Raw genomic sequence first — 15,981 nt, forward strand, 5'->3', positions numbered from 1 at the left:
CGTCAGTAAAGCACTTAAAAATAGTGTTTGGCGGCCAGGCGCGGTGGCTCACGCCTGTAATCCCAGCACTTTGGGAGGCCCAGACGGGCGGATCACAAGGTCAGGAGATCGAGACCATCCTGGCTAACACGGTGAAACCCTGTCTCTACTAAAAAATACAAAAAACTAGCCGGGCGTGGTAGCGGGCGCCTGTAGTCCCAGCTACTCGGGAGGCTGAGGCAGGAGAATGGCGTAAACCCGGGAGGCGGAGCTTGCAGTGAGCCGAGATGGCGCCACTGCACTCCAGCCTGGGTGACAGAGCAAAGACTCCGTCCCCCCCCCCCCCCCAAAAAAAATAGTGTTTGGCATATAGAATGATCATTTATGTGTTACATAAATAAAAAGTAGCAATAGTGAAATAATTTATTGTTTTAAATTAATTGGGACAGAATAGAATATATTAGAATGCAGTAAATAGTAAGGGTGACTGTAATTTAACTTTGGCTATAGTTCCACCATAACTCATTATCTGGTATATCAGGGGAAGTCACAAGTTTGAGAAACACTGTCACACTACAAAGACTAAACAAGATCATGAGTTTAATTCTCATATTTGCCTGTTCACATCACAAAGAAAAATGCTACCCTACAGATATAACCCACACAAGTGAAGGCAGCTTACACCAGCTAGGAAGAGCCTCTTGTACATATCTCTTCCTAATTCCATGATCAGTGTTCAGTGATATCACTGGTAGCTTGAAATTGGTCATGATGGGAGAATTTACACCACAGACGTTGGCAAATGCTACAAATCAGGACTTCCCCACTCCTCAACCCTACTCCACAAAGGTAACTGATTAAACACTGACCAGCATACTACTGCCTATGCTCAAAACTGTGTACAAGTTTTCACCAAATAATAATAATGAATTCAAGATGAATATTCAGCCATCATCAGTTCTGGAAAAGCCTGTGGGCATACATTCTCAGCTGTGAAATAGTTGTGGCAGCTTTCTTTACAGAAAGTATGAGATTGTTGTCTAGTAAATTCAAAAACCCTAAGATCCTATTTCAGTTCCTTGCCACTCATTGCATAAATCTGACAATAAATAAATGTATCATTTCTATATTTTATACAATGTAAATGTTAAGAGAGTTATTTTATCAGAGGACACAACTAGAAAGCTGGAGGGTTTAAATTTTTTTAACTTTTTTTTTTTTTTTTTGTAGAGATGGGGTCTTGCTATGTTACTCAGACTGCACTTGAACTCCTGGACTCAAGCGGCTCTCCCACCTCAACCTCCCAAAGTGCTGGGATTACAGGTGTGAGCCACCATGCCCAGCCCACTGGATGGTTTAGAGATCATTTTTCCCTCTACCGCTGCTTTACAGACTTATCTAACACTGGACAAGTATTGCTAAAATCTTAATATTATCCATTTTTAAATATTCTATTTTTAAATATTGAAAAAATGTTCCCATCTAAAATTCCTAATCTTCAGTTTTTCAATCATATTGTGGTCCTCCTCCCCAAGAGATATATGGTTAGACTAGAAAATGTTATTTAATTTACAATATATTTTATACAAAGGTAATTAGACTATTTGTGTGACTTATGATATATATTTCTAGATATATTTTACTCAAAATATATAATATATAGATACATGCATGCTGAATTCTTCATGTTCTGTTATTCTTATCAATGTCCCTGAAATGTTTATTTATTTTATAATATATATAAAAATAATATACTATTGAATATGTGTAAAGAAAATATATACAGTAAGGTAGAATGTCAAGATGCATAGGGTTATCTCATTGCCAAAGAGAAATAATCCTACACTTTGAAATGGTCTGAAATGCCTCTACCTGTATTTCCTCCTTTATCCCAAATACTCAGGAGTTTTAAGTGCTTGGATACAGACAGGAGCTAGCAATCCCAGCAGGAGCTGGAAGACAGGAACTGATGCCTAATGGATGAAACCTGAGTCATTGCATTCTGAAGAACCTCCGTCAGCCCAGTTTATGCATATTTATTAGTGTAGTTTAAGAGCCCTGGAGCGTCTAGACCAGGAGCTCCCCAAAAGGCAGCGTCTGCCTGTTTCTGCTCAGCTTTGTACCCCCAGCACCGGTGGAGTGCCTGGTATTGGTATGGCACAGATCCACCATAAATATTTGCTGAATAAAAGGTGGGAGGAAGTTCTTTTCTGAAATCTATTAGCATGAGGGAGCAATGAGCATCCTGGGGGAAAAACCTGCACTAAGGCAAGGAAGTCAAAGCATGAAAGCTCGGCCCAACCATTGACTCTGGTTCCCACAGAGTCAATGGGTAAAATGTGGAGCTCTGCACAGAGTCTACCACTCAGATGCCCTTCTGGCCCAGTCCTGGAGTGAGCCCCTTAAGCAAGGCCGTGAGGATTGATTCCACTAACACACCCTGGAAGACATCAGAAGCACCTGGCAGCACAGGCTGGGGACCTGCATAGCTCAACAGTAAGAGAGGATGTAATGCGATATCAGGCCCCACAGAGGGTGCCAGTGCAGTCTGGCATGGCACCGTCCGCAGTGCTTGGGCAGACGGCACCAACAGCAGCAGTAGTGCTTCAAAGCATGCCAGAGACCATCCAGGCACCAGTAGCATCAGGGGTCACCAGGCAGGAGGAAGAAAGGGCATGTTTTAATCCGTTTTCATGCTGCTGATAAAGACATACCCAAGACTGCGAAGGAAAGGAGGTTTTATTGGACTTACAGTTCCACATGGCCAGGGAGGTCTCACAATCATGGCAGAGGGTGAGAGGCACTTCTTCCATGGCGGCAGCAAGAGAGAATGAAGAAGATGCAAAAGTGGAAACCCCTGATAAACCCATTCGATCTCATGAGGCTTATTCACTATCATAAGAATAGCATGGGAAAGACCGACCCCCCCATGATTCAATTACCTCCCCTGGGACCCTCCCACAACACGTGAGAATTCTGGGTGATACAATTCAAGTTGAGATTTGGGTGGCAACACAGCCAAACCCTATCAGGGCAGATGTGTGATTTCAAGAAGATTGTGTTTATGATCTCGTAAGAAGAAGTCCCTGAGAACTTCCAGCTCCCCCAACTACCCACCTACCCACCTACGCACACACATCCAGAAACAGAAGGACTTAGGGTCCCAAAATAGCAAGTGGAAGCAGAGCATGAGAAAAGTGGTGTTCTTCTAGATAGGACCTTACTATTAGTATACATACAATGTCAACAACAAATGATCAAGAACATCAGCTAAGCCAGTGGCTTATGCTTGTAATCTCAGTACTTTGGGAAGCCGAAGCAGGAGGATCACTTGAGCCCAGGAGGTTGAGGCTGCAGTGCACTGTGATCATGGCACTGCCCTCCAGCATGGACAACAGAATGAGACATTCTCTCAAAAAACAGAAGAGAAAAAGAACATCCACACATTATGCAGGTGATCAGCTCCCTTTGACCTAAGATATGAAAATGTAAATATTGAAAATCAGTGACCTATGCCTTTAATTTCAAACTGGGGCCATAAACTTTTCTTGATCCATAATAATATGGAACACAAGGCTTGGTATTATAAAGTAACACATGCTGAATTCTTTTATTCCCTTATTCCTATCAGTCTCCCTGAAATATTTGTTTCCAAAGTATTCTGTGACTTACAAGTGTCTCATTTAATATGCTAAAATTATTCACAATTATTTTGACCACTTAGAAAGAAGAAAAAAACAATTTAATGCCAAATTGTTAAAATCATATAAAGCTGTCAAAATCAAAGGCTGCCTTCACTGAAAATTTTTATAGCACCTGACATTCTACGTCTGTTGGCACCCAACTCACTCCAATATAGTTTTTGGCCCAATCTCATGTGTAATCCAGACAGCTGGCACTTCATTAGAAGATATGAATCAGAAATTCTACCCTTCTCTTACCCCAGTCTAGTAGATGGCCACTTATTTCTTGAGAAGAGGAAAAAAAATCCTAGAACTAACACACTTTCCTGAAACTTCCTTCTTCTAAATAGCAAAGGGAGGGTAGGAAAGGAAATACCCTCCTCCCCAGTTTGGCCCCGGACACAGTGTTCCTCATACTCACCCCTGAGCACATTGCAAAATAACACATTATGGAAATCCAGCTCACACTCGGGACTCATCTTGTATAATAAGCTATTTCTTAAAAAGAACTAAAGAGGAACTCAAAATGCCATTCATTTTATTCAGAAAAAAAAGCTGCATCCTTTGTTTTTTTTGTTGTTGTTGTTGTTGTTGTTGTTGTTTGCTTGTTTTTGTTTTTTCCTTTTAACCTCTATGACATCTCTTACATACTATTTGGTTAAAATGCCATGAGTCACATTTCAAGAAAATTTGGAAAGCCAGTTCCCTTAAGAATTTGGATTGACCTGTGCTTGGATTGACCTCTCTGCTTTTAACTTGATATTTATGACAGCTCCTAGTACTTCCTATAGTAAGGGGTTCTCAGAGTGGGCATCAGAATCGATGGCAGAACTTTAAAAAATTACAGATGCCAGGTTCTGTCTTCCAGTCTGTTGAACGGTAGGTAGAGCTTATGCATATGGATTGCAAAGACACTTTGATGATCTCTGGTGGAAATCCATGGCTAAGAATCCCTGTATTTGTGATAACCAGTGGCCCCCGATTCAATGGCAATAGCTTAGACGTTCAATAAAAATTATCGTTGGCATTCATTTTCAGAAATTATATTTTGGTAAGTCAATACCAAGAAGAAATAACTCAGAGAGAAACAGTTCCTTTTCCTTCTTCCTTCCTGCTCTGCAAACTCCCAAACCTGGGTCAGTCCTAAGGTTTCTATCTTTTCAACCTGCCAGGCCCAGATTTCTGAACCTCAGTGAGAAAAAACATATAATCTGGATCGGCTGCAGAACAAATTCCTGGTTCCAGTTTGTGCTGCACACTCAACATCACTCATCCATCTGTCTCCCTGTCTCTAGCCCACTTCATCTCCATTCCCCACAGCAGTTACCCCAGAGCGTCCCCCATTCTTTTGGGTCCTCTCCCTTCCATCCATCTCCATTGTTCTCAGCAGAAAATTTGCTTCCTATTTCATGAAGAAATTGCGGCATTATCTGGTGTAAATTCCCCTTGCTTGCTTTCTCCCTATCCACTCCTATTATTTTCCCAATTGTCAATCATCTGGGAATTGCTAATTTTAAAGATTAGTAGTGCCTGGGCCTCACTCCAGAAAATTATGATTTCATTAACTGGGTGTATCCTAGACATCCAAACTTTCAAATTTCCTTAGTTGATTTTAATGTACAGCCAAGGGTAACAAGCACTGCTCTTAATTAGAGATATAAATCAGGGTCTCTCAACAAGGTTTCCTTTTTTAAAATCCAAATATGCCTAATCCCATCCCCAGAGATCCTGATCCAGTTCATCTGGGGCAGCTGTGTTTGGCACTGATATTTTTAAAGAACTCTATTAAGTGCTTTTTTATATGTTGGAAATGCCAGAAGAAATACAATAGAAACAGAAGTCGAAAAACTTTGCTAGCTCAGGTAAATAAACATGTTGACTATCTTGTCTAATTTATTGGTTATTTATAAATAACCAATCTGTACCCTATAGTAATTCAATTTTTCTTCATTAAACATTTAAATGTTAACTGCTTTGGGAAAATAATTGGTAAATAATTTTTACTTGTAGTGCAAAAAAGGCTTTTTAAGCATAACTACACCATACAGAAATACTAATAGCTTGGATGACATCAAAATTTTAAATTCCCTATATGAGAAACACTATAGTAAAATTAAAAGGCAAATGAGAACCCTGAAATGAGGCAATACACTCTACACCTATGACAGGCAAAACTTAACATCCTCACTATTTATAGAACTCATGATTCAGTAGAAAAAAAAAAGGAAGTAGAAGAAGAAGAAGAAAAGAAAAGAAAAATGGCCATACCAACAGAAAACCAGATCAAGGACCTAAATATATGATTTTTTAAAACTACAAATAGCCAATAAACCTATGAGAAGATGGCAAACACAATACTACTTTCAAAAGCAAATTATAAAGGTGGCAAGGTACTATTTTGCCTATGCCTACGATACTATTTTGAAATAGAAGAAATGGAATAAATTTCCACTGTTGCAAGGTTGTAAGGTTAAGGAGAAACAGGTATTTCCTTACATTGCTATTTAGAGGGTAAGTTCTTTAGAGGGAACAGTGTAACTACACATAGCACAAACCTTAAAACCTTGCATGGACTTTGAGCCAGAAGTTCTGCATCTAAGCATTTGACCTAAGGAAATAAATAATCATCTATACTGCTGAGGCGCCTGCAGGCACTGACTCAAGTTTCTGGTATTAAAAGACCACGCAGAAGGCATTGGATGAGGGCCATTGGGAGCAGATTTATTTGAAAGCCTTACCCTGCCAACATCATAGCCGGCACCTCTCGCTGATGTGGTAGTGGAAACCGCCTCCTTTGCAGGGCGCTGAGGTTTTCCACTCAAATAGCCTGTTGACCTCACCTCTAGCCAGCCATCTCTGAACATGCAGCTCTCCCTAATGCGGCCAAACCCCTCTTGCCACACCGCACGGTACATACGATCCCTTTATGGGCCCCTCTACATTCCCAGCATGTGTAGCCAGTCCCTAGTAGTCACTTTCTTCTGGCAGTGTTCTTGCTGAGGAGTCTGGGCATGAGCAGATGCTCCAGGTCTTCTGAGGACATTCTGCAGTCATCATCCTGATATCATTCGGCTCCCATCCAGAGGCAGTTAACTCTCTCCATACCCAGCTTCTCTTTTGCCAGTCACCTCACTAAGAGATTTCTGACTCCTACACGTAGCCCAGGGCGCTTTAAACACAGCCCACCTGCACTACACATGGACATGTGCTTTAACCGTGACTTGTCTGCCCTGCCCAACTCAAAAGCACATCGCCTTACGCATTCTAACCATATCCTGGTCCTTCTCAACCCTTTTACTTCTGAACGAGACTTATAATAGCAAGGTTTATCATAACTAAAAACTGGAACAAATCTAGTTGTTCAGCAACTGGGGATCTGCTAGCTATATTATCATGGTTCATTAACATAATGGAATATAATTCGACCAATAACACCTTCTACACAATAGAAGATGTAATAACGAGGCTGGGCACAGTGGCTAACACCTGTAATCCCAGCAGTTTGGGAGGCGAGGTAGGTGGATCATTTGAGGTCAGGAGTTCAAGACCAGCCTGGCCAACATGGTGAAACCCCATCTCTACTAAAAATACAAAAGTTAGAGGGACATGGTGGTGCACGGCTGTAGTCCCAGCTACCTGGGAGGCTGAAGCATGAGAATCGCTTAAGCCCAGGACCAGAGGCTGCAGTAAGCAGAGATCATGCCACTGCACTCCAACCTGAGCAACAGAGCGAGACTGTCTCAAAAACAAAACAAAATAAAACAAAAAGAAGATGTAATAATGAGAATGATACCCACCATACATTAAGAAAAAAAAAAAAAAGAGTTGCAGAATAGGTTGTCTTAATAGATGAATGTACATCAAGATGCTAGCCAGTTATAAATTTCTAGTTTGTAGGGTTATGGTTCGTTTACCTTTTCTTTTTCGTTTATCTCTATTTTATAACTTTTTAAAATGAGTATGTGTTCTTTTGGAAAAATGAAACATTAGAAAGAAAAAATTCAATATGGCATGTTAAAAGGGTTATCTGTTTTTCAAAGATGTTGAGCCTCAAGCCAGTGTGTACTCTGCCTTCAAAGCTGAAATTGCCCAGAGCAGCAGCAGCAGTCACAAGACCTTAGATAGGGGCTCACTTTGCCTCTAGGTGGTGCAGTCATGATTGCCAGGGAGCCGGGCCTGGAGAGAGAGTTGGCAACCTATCTATCTCTCTGTAGAAATGGTAGCGTCCTAGAAACAGATACGGTTACAACGCTAAATGAAGCCCTAGATTAATGATTTTTAAACATTTAGCAGAGGAACCTTTTTTTTCCCCAAATGAAATCTCACATAAAACATCAACACTTAAACACACAAAAACATTGTTGATCATGATGCAGCTCTCCCTTCTCCCAAACACACACATACAACACACACACACACACGCATGCATGCATGCAAATTTTCTTTCCTTTTTTTTTTTTCTTTTGAGACAGAGTCATATTCTGTTACCCAGGCTGGAGTGCAGTGGTACCATCTCAGCTCACTGCAAACTCCGCCTCCTGGGTTCAAGCGATTCTTCTGCCTCAGCTTCCCCAATAGCTGGGATTACAGGCGCCTGCCACCACGGCTGGCTAATTTTTTGTATTTTTAGTAGAAATGGGGTTTCACCATGTTAGCCAGGCTGGTCTCAAACTCCTGACCTCAGATGATCCCCCCACCTCGGCCTCCCAAAGTGCTGGGATTACAGGCGTGAGCCACCATGCCCGGCTGCATGCAAATTTTCACAGTTACTCTTGAAGTGACATTATAGGTTTCTGAAATGACAAGTTAATGAACAGTAGTCGGTATTAAGAAGGCAACTTGCCTCCCAGCACCAGGTTTGTTGATTCAAGGTGTGAAATCCAACCAAGCTTAATTTCGATATAGGAGTTAAGAAGAAGTTATTCAGGCAGATATGAGGGTACGGGAGTCCTTGGTAAAGTTTTCCTTTTAATGAAAAGCAGCCCCAAATCATTTTCTTTTCTAGGAAAGAGCAGCCTGTAAAATCCAGCTGCAGACATAGACCAGCAAGCTGGAAGCTTGCACAGGTGAATGCCAGCTGCTGTGCCAATAGGAAAAGGCCACCTGGGACTAGGCATGGTCCAAATGGTGGCTCCATCTTCCTTCTCTTTGCCAGCTGTGTGTACAGTGAGGAGCAGGCAACATGGCACCAGCCAACTGGAAAGCCTATTTGCATAATAAGATTAGGGTGGGGTGACCAGCCTTTTCTGGGCACTATGTAAACATCACACCCAGTCCAACCAATCTGTGAGCCCTATGTAAATCAGACACCACCTCCTAAAGCCTGTCTATAAAACCCAGTGCACTCTGTCATGGGCTGGAATTCCCATTGAGGAGCCCCTCTGTCTCGAAAGAGAGAGAGCTGCTCTCCTTTCTTTTATCTATTAAACCTCCGCTCCTAAACTCACTCCTTGTGTGTGTCCACGTCCTTAATCTTCTTGGCGCGAGATGATGAACCTTGGGTATTTACCCCAGACAACAACACTGCTTCATTTTCACTTCCCAAACATGGCCATTTGCTACATACACACCTTAGTTCTTGGAGGCCCAACCTTTCTCCTATGTAGAAAGCTTTCTTCACCATGTCTACCTATAAGCTCCCGCAAATCCAAGATCTTCCCTTTAGTCTTTTCTTACCTTCAACACCTTAGATAAAATGAAGTTTTCCTTCATCTGTGGCACCATAGTCCTTTAGCTATTATAATCTATTGTACCACTTTGTAACAGGGTGTCTGGCCTACGCTGCAAGTCCTATTCAAATGAGTCTTGACAGTAGGACTGAAAACTCCCTCTCTAATCATGGACACTCTTGTGGGTCTGTTTGCACCCACTGGTTTTGATGGGGGTTAAGGAATCTAGGTGGTGATAGGTAGAGGACTCTAATAGTGGCCAGGAATGAGGTTCAGACGATATAGCTAAGCCTGATCTGAGGACCTATGAGACCCCCATGAAGAAAAGCTGCCTCAAAGAAGGAGTCCGGCTCTGTCACATTCAGCCACAAGGTCTATAAGTGCGAGGGGAAGTGGTGGTTTGCAGGAGAGTAGAATGGCCGTTATCTGAAATCACTGAAGCCCAGCCAATCTGTTGGTACATATACACTCTAAGGGCTAAAAGGCTGTTGTTTCCAAGCAAAAACTGCTATTCTAGTGCTCTGTTTGAGACCTCTAGAAAACTAGAACTCAGTGGCAGGAAGCCAGTATTCCCACTAGCAGAAGAAAGGAAGTCAATCTAAAGCACCAGCAGCACATCCACCAATTCCCCAGACACAAGCAACAGCAGCACCAACAGCATTTAGAGCAGAGCTGAGCAGGAGTGGTAGAAAACAGCATATGCCAAGGGGTTTGCACATGAGAGTAAGAAACTGAGTGTAAAGCAGATGCAGCAGGGTCGCCAGCGGGCACAGGAGACCCACCGTGGGTCTGGTTTAAAATGGGAGCAGCAGGTGGGCACAGTGGCTCACACCTGTCAACCTAGTGCTTTGGGAAGCTGCGGCAAGCAGATCACTTGAGGTCAGGAGTTAGAGACCAGCCTGGCCAACAGGGTGAAAACCCATCTCTACTAAAAATACAAAAATTAGCCAGGCATGGTGGTGCCCTCCTGTATTCCCAACTACTTGGGAGGCTGAGGCAGGAGGATCACTTGAGCCCAGGAGGCAAAGTCTGCAGTGAGCTGAGATTGTACCACTGCACTCTAGCCTGGGCACCAAAGCGAGACTCCGTCTCAAAAAATTAATTAATTAATTAAATGGGAGCAGGAAGAAGACAGTGAAGAAGAGGAGACAGAAGTCCTCTTCTTTCACAGGCTATTCTTTGTATTCTTATTATTTGTGCACGTGACTGGGGATTGGCATTCCTAGGTACCATGTACATCTGTGAGATTGCCATGCTGCGGAGATCCACACGTCAGAAAAATGCTCCCATACGCGGCGCAACCACCATGAAACGCGGCAGTTAGAAGCTGCTGCATGATAATTACTTGATACTGAGAAATTTCCACTGGTAATAGGAGGTTCGTAAAAAGGATTCCTTGGTCCAGTGAAGACTGTTTTAAGCATAAGCATATTTCATCTGCAGAATAACTGTTATTTAAAATTTTTGAAAAGGAAAAGCTACACAAAGATAAAAGTTTTGTAGCTTGGAATGAAGATGGTTAGGATGCTGTAAGAGTGTCCATAAATCATACATTGTAGATGATGTTAGTTTCATCTAACATAAAGTCCAGACTGCTACTAGCTAACAGACATGGATGCATTTCAGACTATCTGGAAAGAGCAAAGAACATACTCACTTTTCCCACATTCCTAAAGGGAGTCAAATGATTCTAGATCTTGTTCATCCCCCACCTCTAGTCAATTTTTTTAATTTGCAAGTACCACCTGTAGTGAAACCATATTTATGGTATACTTGCTTAGGTTCAGAATTATGTATTTAAGATGTACATGTTAATGTATTTATATATTAATTCACGTTCCAAGGAATAAATGATAAAACCTCATGGATTCAAAAATTACATAATTTATATGATTAATCTCATGTTGAAATCAGTGTAGGAGACTATTTGGGTTCGAGGTTTGCATAAAAATTAAAAGTATGTATCATTCATATTTACAAAGGCATTTCAAGTGACTGCTAGTTTTTTTAAGCGTGAATTTATTAAACGGCTGAACTATCAAATCAGACACTAATCTTCCTAAATTTGGATGGAGAACAGCTCAAGAAGAAGGCTCTTCAAGTGAGAAGCAGTTGTACAAAATATTCTAGAGTCTTCTCCCCCAGATCCACTTCTTCTTTGTCTTATTTCAGTTCTCAGTGTCATTGTTGAAGTTATGGATACAAGGAAAATTCCCCTTTAAAAATCCAACTAATGGCTGGCCACGGTGGTTCACACCTGTAACCCCAGCATTTTGGGAGGCCAAGGTGGGTGGATCACCTGAGGTCAGGAGTTCGAGACCAGCCTGGCCAACATGATGAAACCCCGCCTTCCCTAAAAATACAAAAATTAGCCACACATGGTGGTGCATGCCTGCAATCCCAGCTACTCGGGAGGCTGAGGCAGGAAAGTTGCTTAAACCCAGGAGGCAGAGGTTGCAGTGAGCAGAGGTCATGCCACTGCATTCCAGAGCAAGACTCCATCTCAAAAAATAAAAATAAAAAAAATAAATAATTCATCACTAACAAAAATAAAATGTCATTAACTTATTCCCGAAAAGATACACGTGTCTTTCTTTTTTAAAAAGACCTTTAAACTTGCACAGGAAATTTATATTAATATAGAAAATACAGAGTCATCAGAAACCATCCAATTTAAAGCTGGGTGCAGGTGTGCACACCTAGAATCCCAGCTACTCAGGAGGCTGATGCAGGAGGATCTCCTGAGCTCAAGAACTCTAGATCAGCCTAGGCAACACAGCGAGACTCCAGCTCAAATTTAAAAAAAAAAAAATCAAATTTAAAAATAGATTTGAATTTCTAAAGAATCTAGAGATGTAGCAAAGGATTTGGAGATTCCCAGCTCTCCTGAGTTTAAGACAAATACTCCTAACTCTGGAGGCCAGATGTGACTTGGGTGGGCTTTCTGCTCAACAGATGGCCCCAACTGCCATCTTATCAACCTACATGTCACCTGTGTTATGTTAGACATAACAGACCGTCATCTCCCTCCCAAGGATGAAGTAGAAAGTGACAGGCTCAGATTCTGCAATTTCCTAGTGGCCTCCACCTCAGTTTTGTTTTCCATCTGAGCAGCAAGAGTGACTGGAAGGTACTGGTATCTGACCGATAAATGACTGATGGGCTCCAGTGGTGACCCCATCACTCTGAAGCTGTCTCCTGAGCCTCACTCAGTTGACTCCATTCACCCCATCAGAAAACAACTGACAAACCTTACCCATTTCAAATGCACAACATGACAAAATCTTAGCCACAAGGTAACTAGCATACAAATATTGCCAATTAAACACAGATACTACTGCATGAAATTTAATAAAAGTTGGAGTAATTTATGACTAAATAAATAAAATATTCTGTTAACAAAATACTTTTTGTAAGGGCCAATCTGTATTTAGTTTCAACTCATCACTTTGGAGGAGATGTGGCATATCTTGTTGGGTTTTCTTTAAATTTTATTTTTTTTATAGGGATGGCATCTTGCTATGTTGCTCAGGCTGGTCTCAAACTCCTGAGCTCATGCCATCTTCCCATCCTGGCCTCCCAAAGTGTTGGGATTACAGGCGTGAGCCACCACACCCAGCCATAGCTTGGTTTTATTAGTGCGATCTTTGGTATTTTTATAATTCACAATTAAAAACACATAATTGGGGAGAGGGGAGGGACAGCATTGGGGATATACCTAATGTAAATGACGAGTTAATGGGTGCAGCACACCAACATGGCACACGTATACATATGTAACAAACCTGCACGTTGTGCACATGTACCCTAGAACTTGAAGTATAATTTTTAAAAAAAACACACACACACACACATAATTATCTAGGACACAACTACCACAGTCATATTAATTCCTGTAGTAAAAGTCTCCAAACTAAGCTTTTTATTAATTCATTTAAACATATGGTTTAGGCCGGGCGCGGTGTCTCAAGCCTGTAATCCCAGCACTTTGGGAGGCCGAGACGGGCAGATCATGAGGTCAGGAGATCGAGACCATCCTGGCTAACACGGCGAAACCTCGTCTCTACTAAAAAAATACAAAAAACTAGCCGAGCGAGGTGGCGGGCGCCTGTAGTCCCAGCTACTCGGGAGGCTGAGGCAGGAGAATGGCCTAAACCCAGGAGGCGGAGCTTGCAGTGAGCTGAGATCCGGCCACTGCACTCCAGCCTGGGCGACAGAGCGAGACTCCGTCTCAAAAAAAAAAAAAAAAAAAAATATATGGTTTAAGAGACTTCCTAGAAAAATATACATCTAAATAATTTACTTGGATAATTTCTTGCTGGAATAAACATTAAGGTTTTTGGTATTAATTATTTGATAATTTTTAATTTATCAGTACTACCAAAATGCAGATAGGAAACAAAAGCAGCTATCTAGCTATCAAGGTAGGTTTAAAAATAATTATGTTTAGATATCTTCGTTTACAGTCTTCTATCAGTAATGTTAGCCCTAAGAAAGGGTATCGTTAAACATGTTGTCACATAACAGAGTGGCAGAAAGGTGAAAGATATATCAAACTTTAAAAAATATTCATATTTAAAAGAACACTTACTCTTTTGACTCCCTCTAAGAGGATATATCCTGAGTTTTTCAATAATATCAACCACGATCAGGGATAACAGAACCAGAGACACGGGTAGGTCAGGTAACATATCAGGTAAGACATCAGGGGACCCATTAATGCTCTTTTGAACCTGTTTAGAGAAAACCATTTAGAAGCATTAAATTATTGTGCTTTCTCTGCTCAAAATGCTTTCAATAGTCTGAATGCAGCACTAAATTAATTATAATTACATTTACTAAAAAACTAGAAGGTTGGTTTTTAACTTGTCAGGTTTTAAACTCCACAAGATATTGAACCATTTCTAAAGCAATCATAAAGATTCATATCAATGGAAGCCTATTTTCAGTTAAAGACAGACCTTGGTAAATGCATGTAAAAATGTAGTAGTGGGCTCCCTGTAACATTGAAGGGGTAACTCCTTCCAACTCTACTGCTGAGCAGAGTTTCTAAGAATCTAGTCTCAAAGAGCTAAGGGAACAAATTTTAACATTTAGGATCTTCCAAGAAGACAGAACTCAGATAATTCTGGCTAGACTTTGGGATACTTCCTTCGCCTGCTTAAAGTGTTTACAAAAAGCTGTGGCAAGACCAGGTGTGGTGGCTCACACCTATAATCCCAGCACTTTGGGAGGCCAAGGTGGGAGGATTGCTTGAGCCCAGGAGCTCGAGAGCAACCTGAACAACAATTTTCCATGTCTATGAAAAATTTTCCATGTCTATGAAAAATTTAAAAATTAGCTGGGTGTGGTGGCACACACCTTTGGTTTGAGCTACTCAAGAGGCTAAGGTGGGAGGATCACTTGAGCCCAGGAGGTTGAGGCTGCAGTGAGCTGTGATTGTGGCACTGCACTCTAGCTTGGGTGACAGAGCAAGACCCTGCTCCACCAAAAAACAGAAAGAAAAACAAACCACAATAACAAAAAACTATGGAAAGCATTGTATTAATGATGAAATATTGAAAGTTTTCCTTCTGAAATCAGGAATAAGACAAAGATGCCACCATGGCCATTTCTGTTCAACATTGTCCTGGAGGTCTTAGCCAGGGTAATGGGCCAGAGAAAGAAAGAAACAGTGTAGGCTGGGTGCTATGGCTCACACCTGTAATCCCGACACTTTTGGGAGATGAGGCGGGTGGATTACCTGAGGTCAGGAGTTCGAGAACAGCCTGGCCAACTTGGTGAAATCCCGTCTCTACTAAAAATACAAAAAAATTAGCCAGGCATGGTAGCACATGCCAGTAGTCCCAGCTACTCAGGAAACTGAGGCAGGAGAATTGCTTGAACCCAGGAGGAGGAGGTTGCAGTGAGCCGAGATCACACCATTGCACTCTAGCCTGGGTAACAGAGTGAGACTCCGAAGGAAGGAAGGAAGGAAGGAAGGAAGGAAGGAAGGAAGGAAGGAAGGAAGGAAGGAAGGAAGGAAGGAAGGAAGGAAGGAAGGAAGGAAGGAAGAAAGAAATTAACAGTGTAAATATTGGAAAGAAGAAAAACAAAATGTCATTATTCATAGACTATTTGATTGTACACAGAGAAAATCTCCTCCAAATGGATAAATTATTTCTAAATACCAAAGACAAAAGAGTTCAAATATATGAGTTTTTTTTAAAAAAATGATACTATTCAATGCCACTTCAATCAATATTGCAACTTTTTGTGGAAAAAGACAGGCTGATACTAAAATTTATATGGAAATTAAAAAGGCAGGAAATTCTAGAAGAAAAAGAACCAGCTAGGAAGATTTACTCTTCTGGATATAAAGAACTAGTAGAAAGCTGCAAGAACTAAGACAGTGTAGTGTTGGCATAGGAATTATGTATATCTGCACTTGATTTATAACAAAGGTGGCACAGCAGAGAAATGTGGGCAGGATGGACTTTTTAGTAAATGGTGCTTGGTTCATTGAATGTTATATGGTGAAACAAATTAACTCACTGCTGCACAACATACACAAAAATCAATTCCAGACGTATTGTGAATCTCAAAAAGAATGAAGAAACAATACAGTCTTCAAAATATAATTAGAAGGCTGGACACAGTGACTCACACCT

At 41.3% G+C, this 15,981-nt stretch overlaps 1 protein-coding gene across 1 annotated transcript in view; it reads right to left on the minus strand.

Moving 5' to 3' along the window:
* TMEM236 (transmembrane protein 236) overlaps positions 1-15,981 on the minus strand; it is a 47,182-nt gene that overhangs the window by 7,955 nt on the left and 23,246 nt on the right. Inside the window, exon 3 of the mRNA XM_003903429.5 lies at positions 13,923-14,064. Coding sequence (XP_003903478.1) covers positions 13,923-14,064 — 142 coding nt within the window. The remainder of the gene's footprint in view (positions 1-13,922; positions 14,065-15,981) is intronic.

Source organism: Papio anubis, chromosome 11 (genome assembly GCF_008728515.1).
Source record: "Papio anubis isolate 15944 chromosome 11, Panubis1.0, whole genome shotgun sequence".
Lineage (NCBI taxonomy): Eukaryota > Metazoa > Chordata > Mammalia > Primates > Cercopithecidae > Papio > Papio anubis.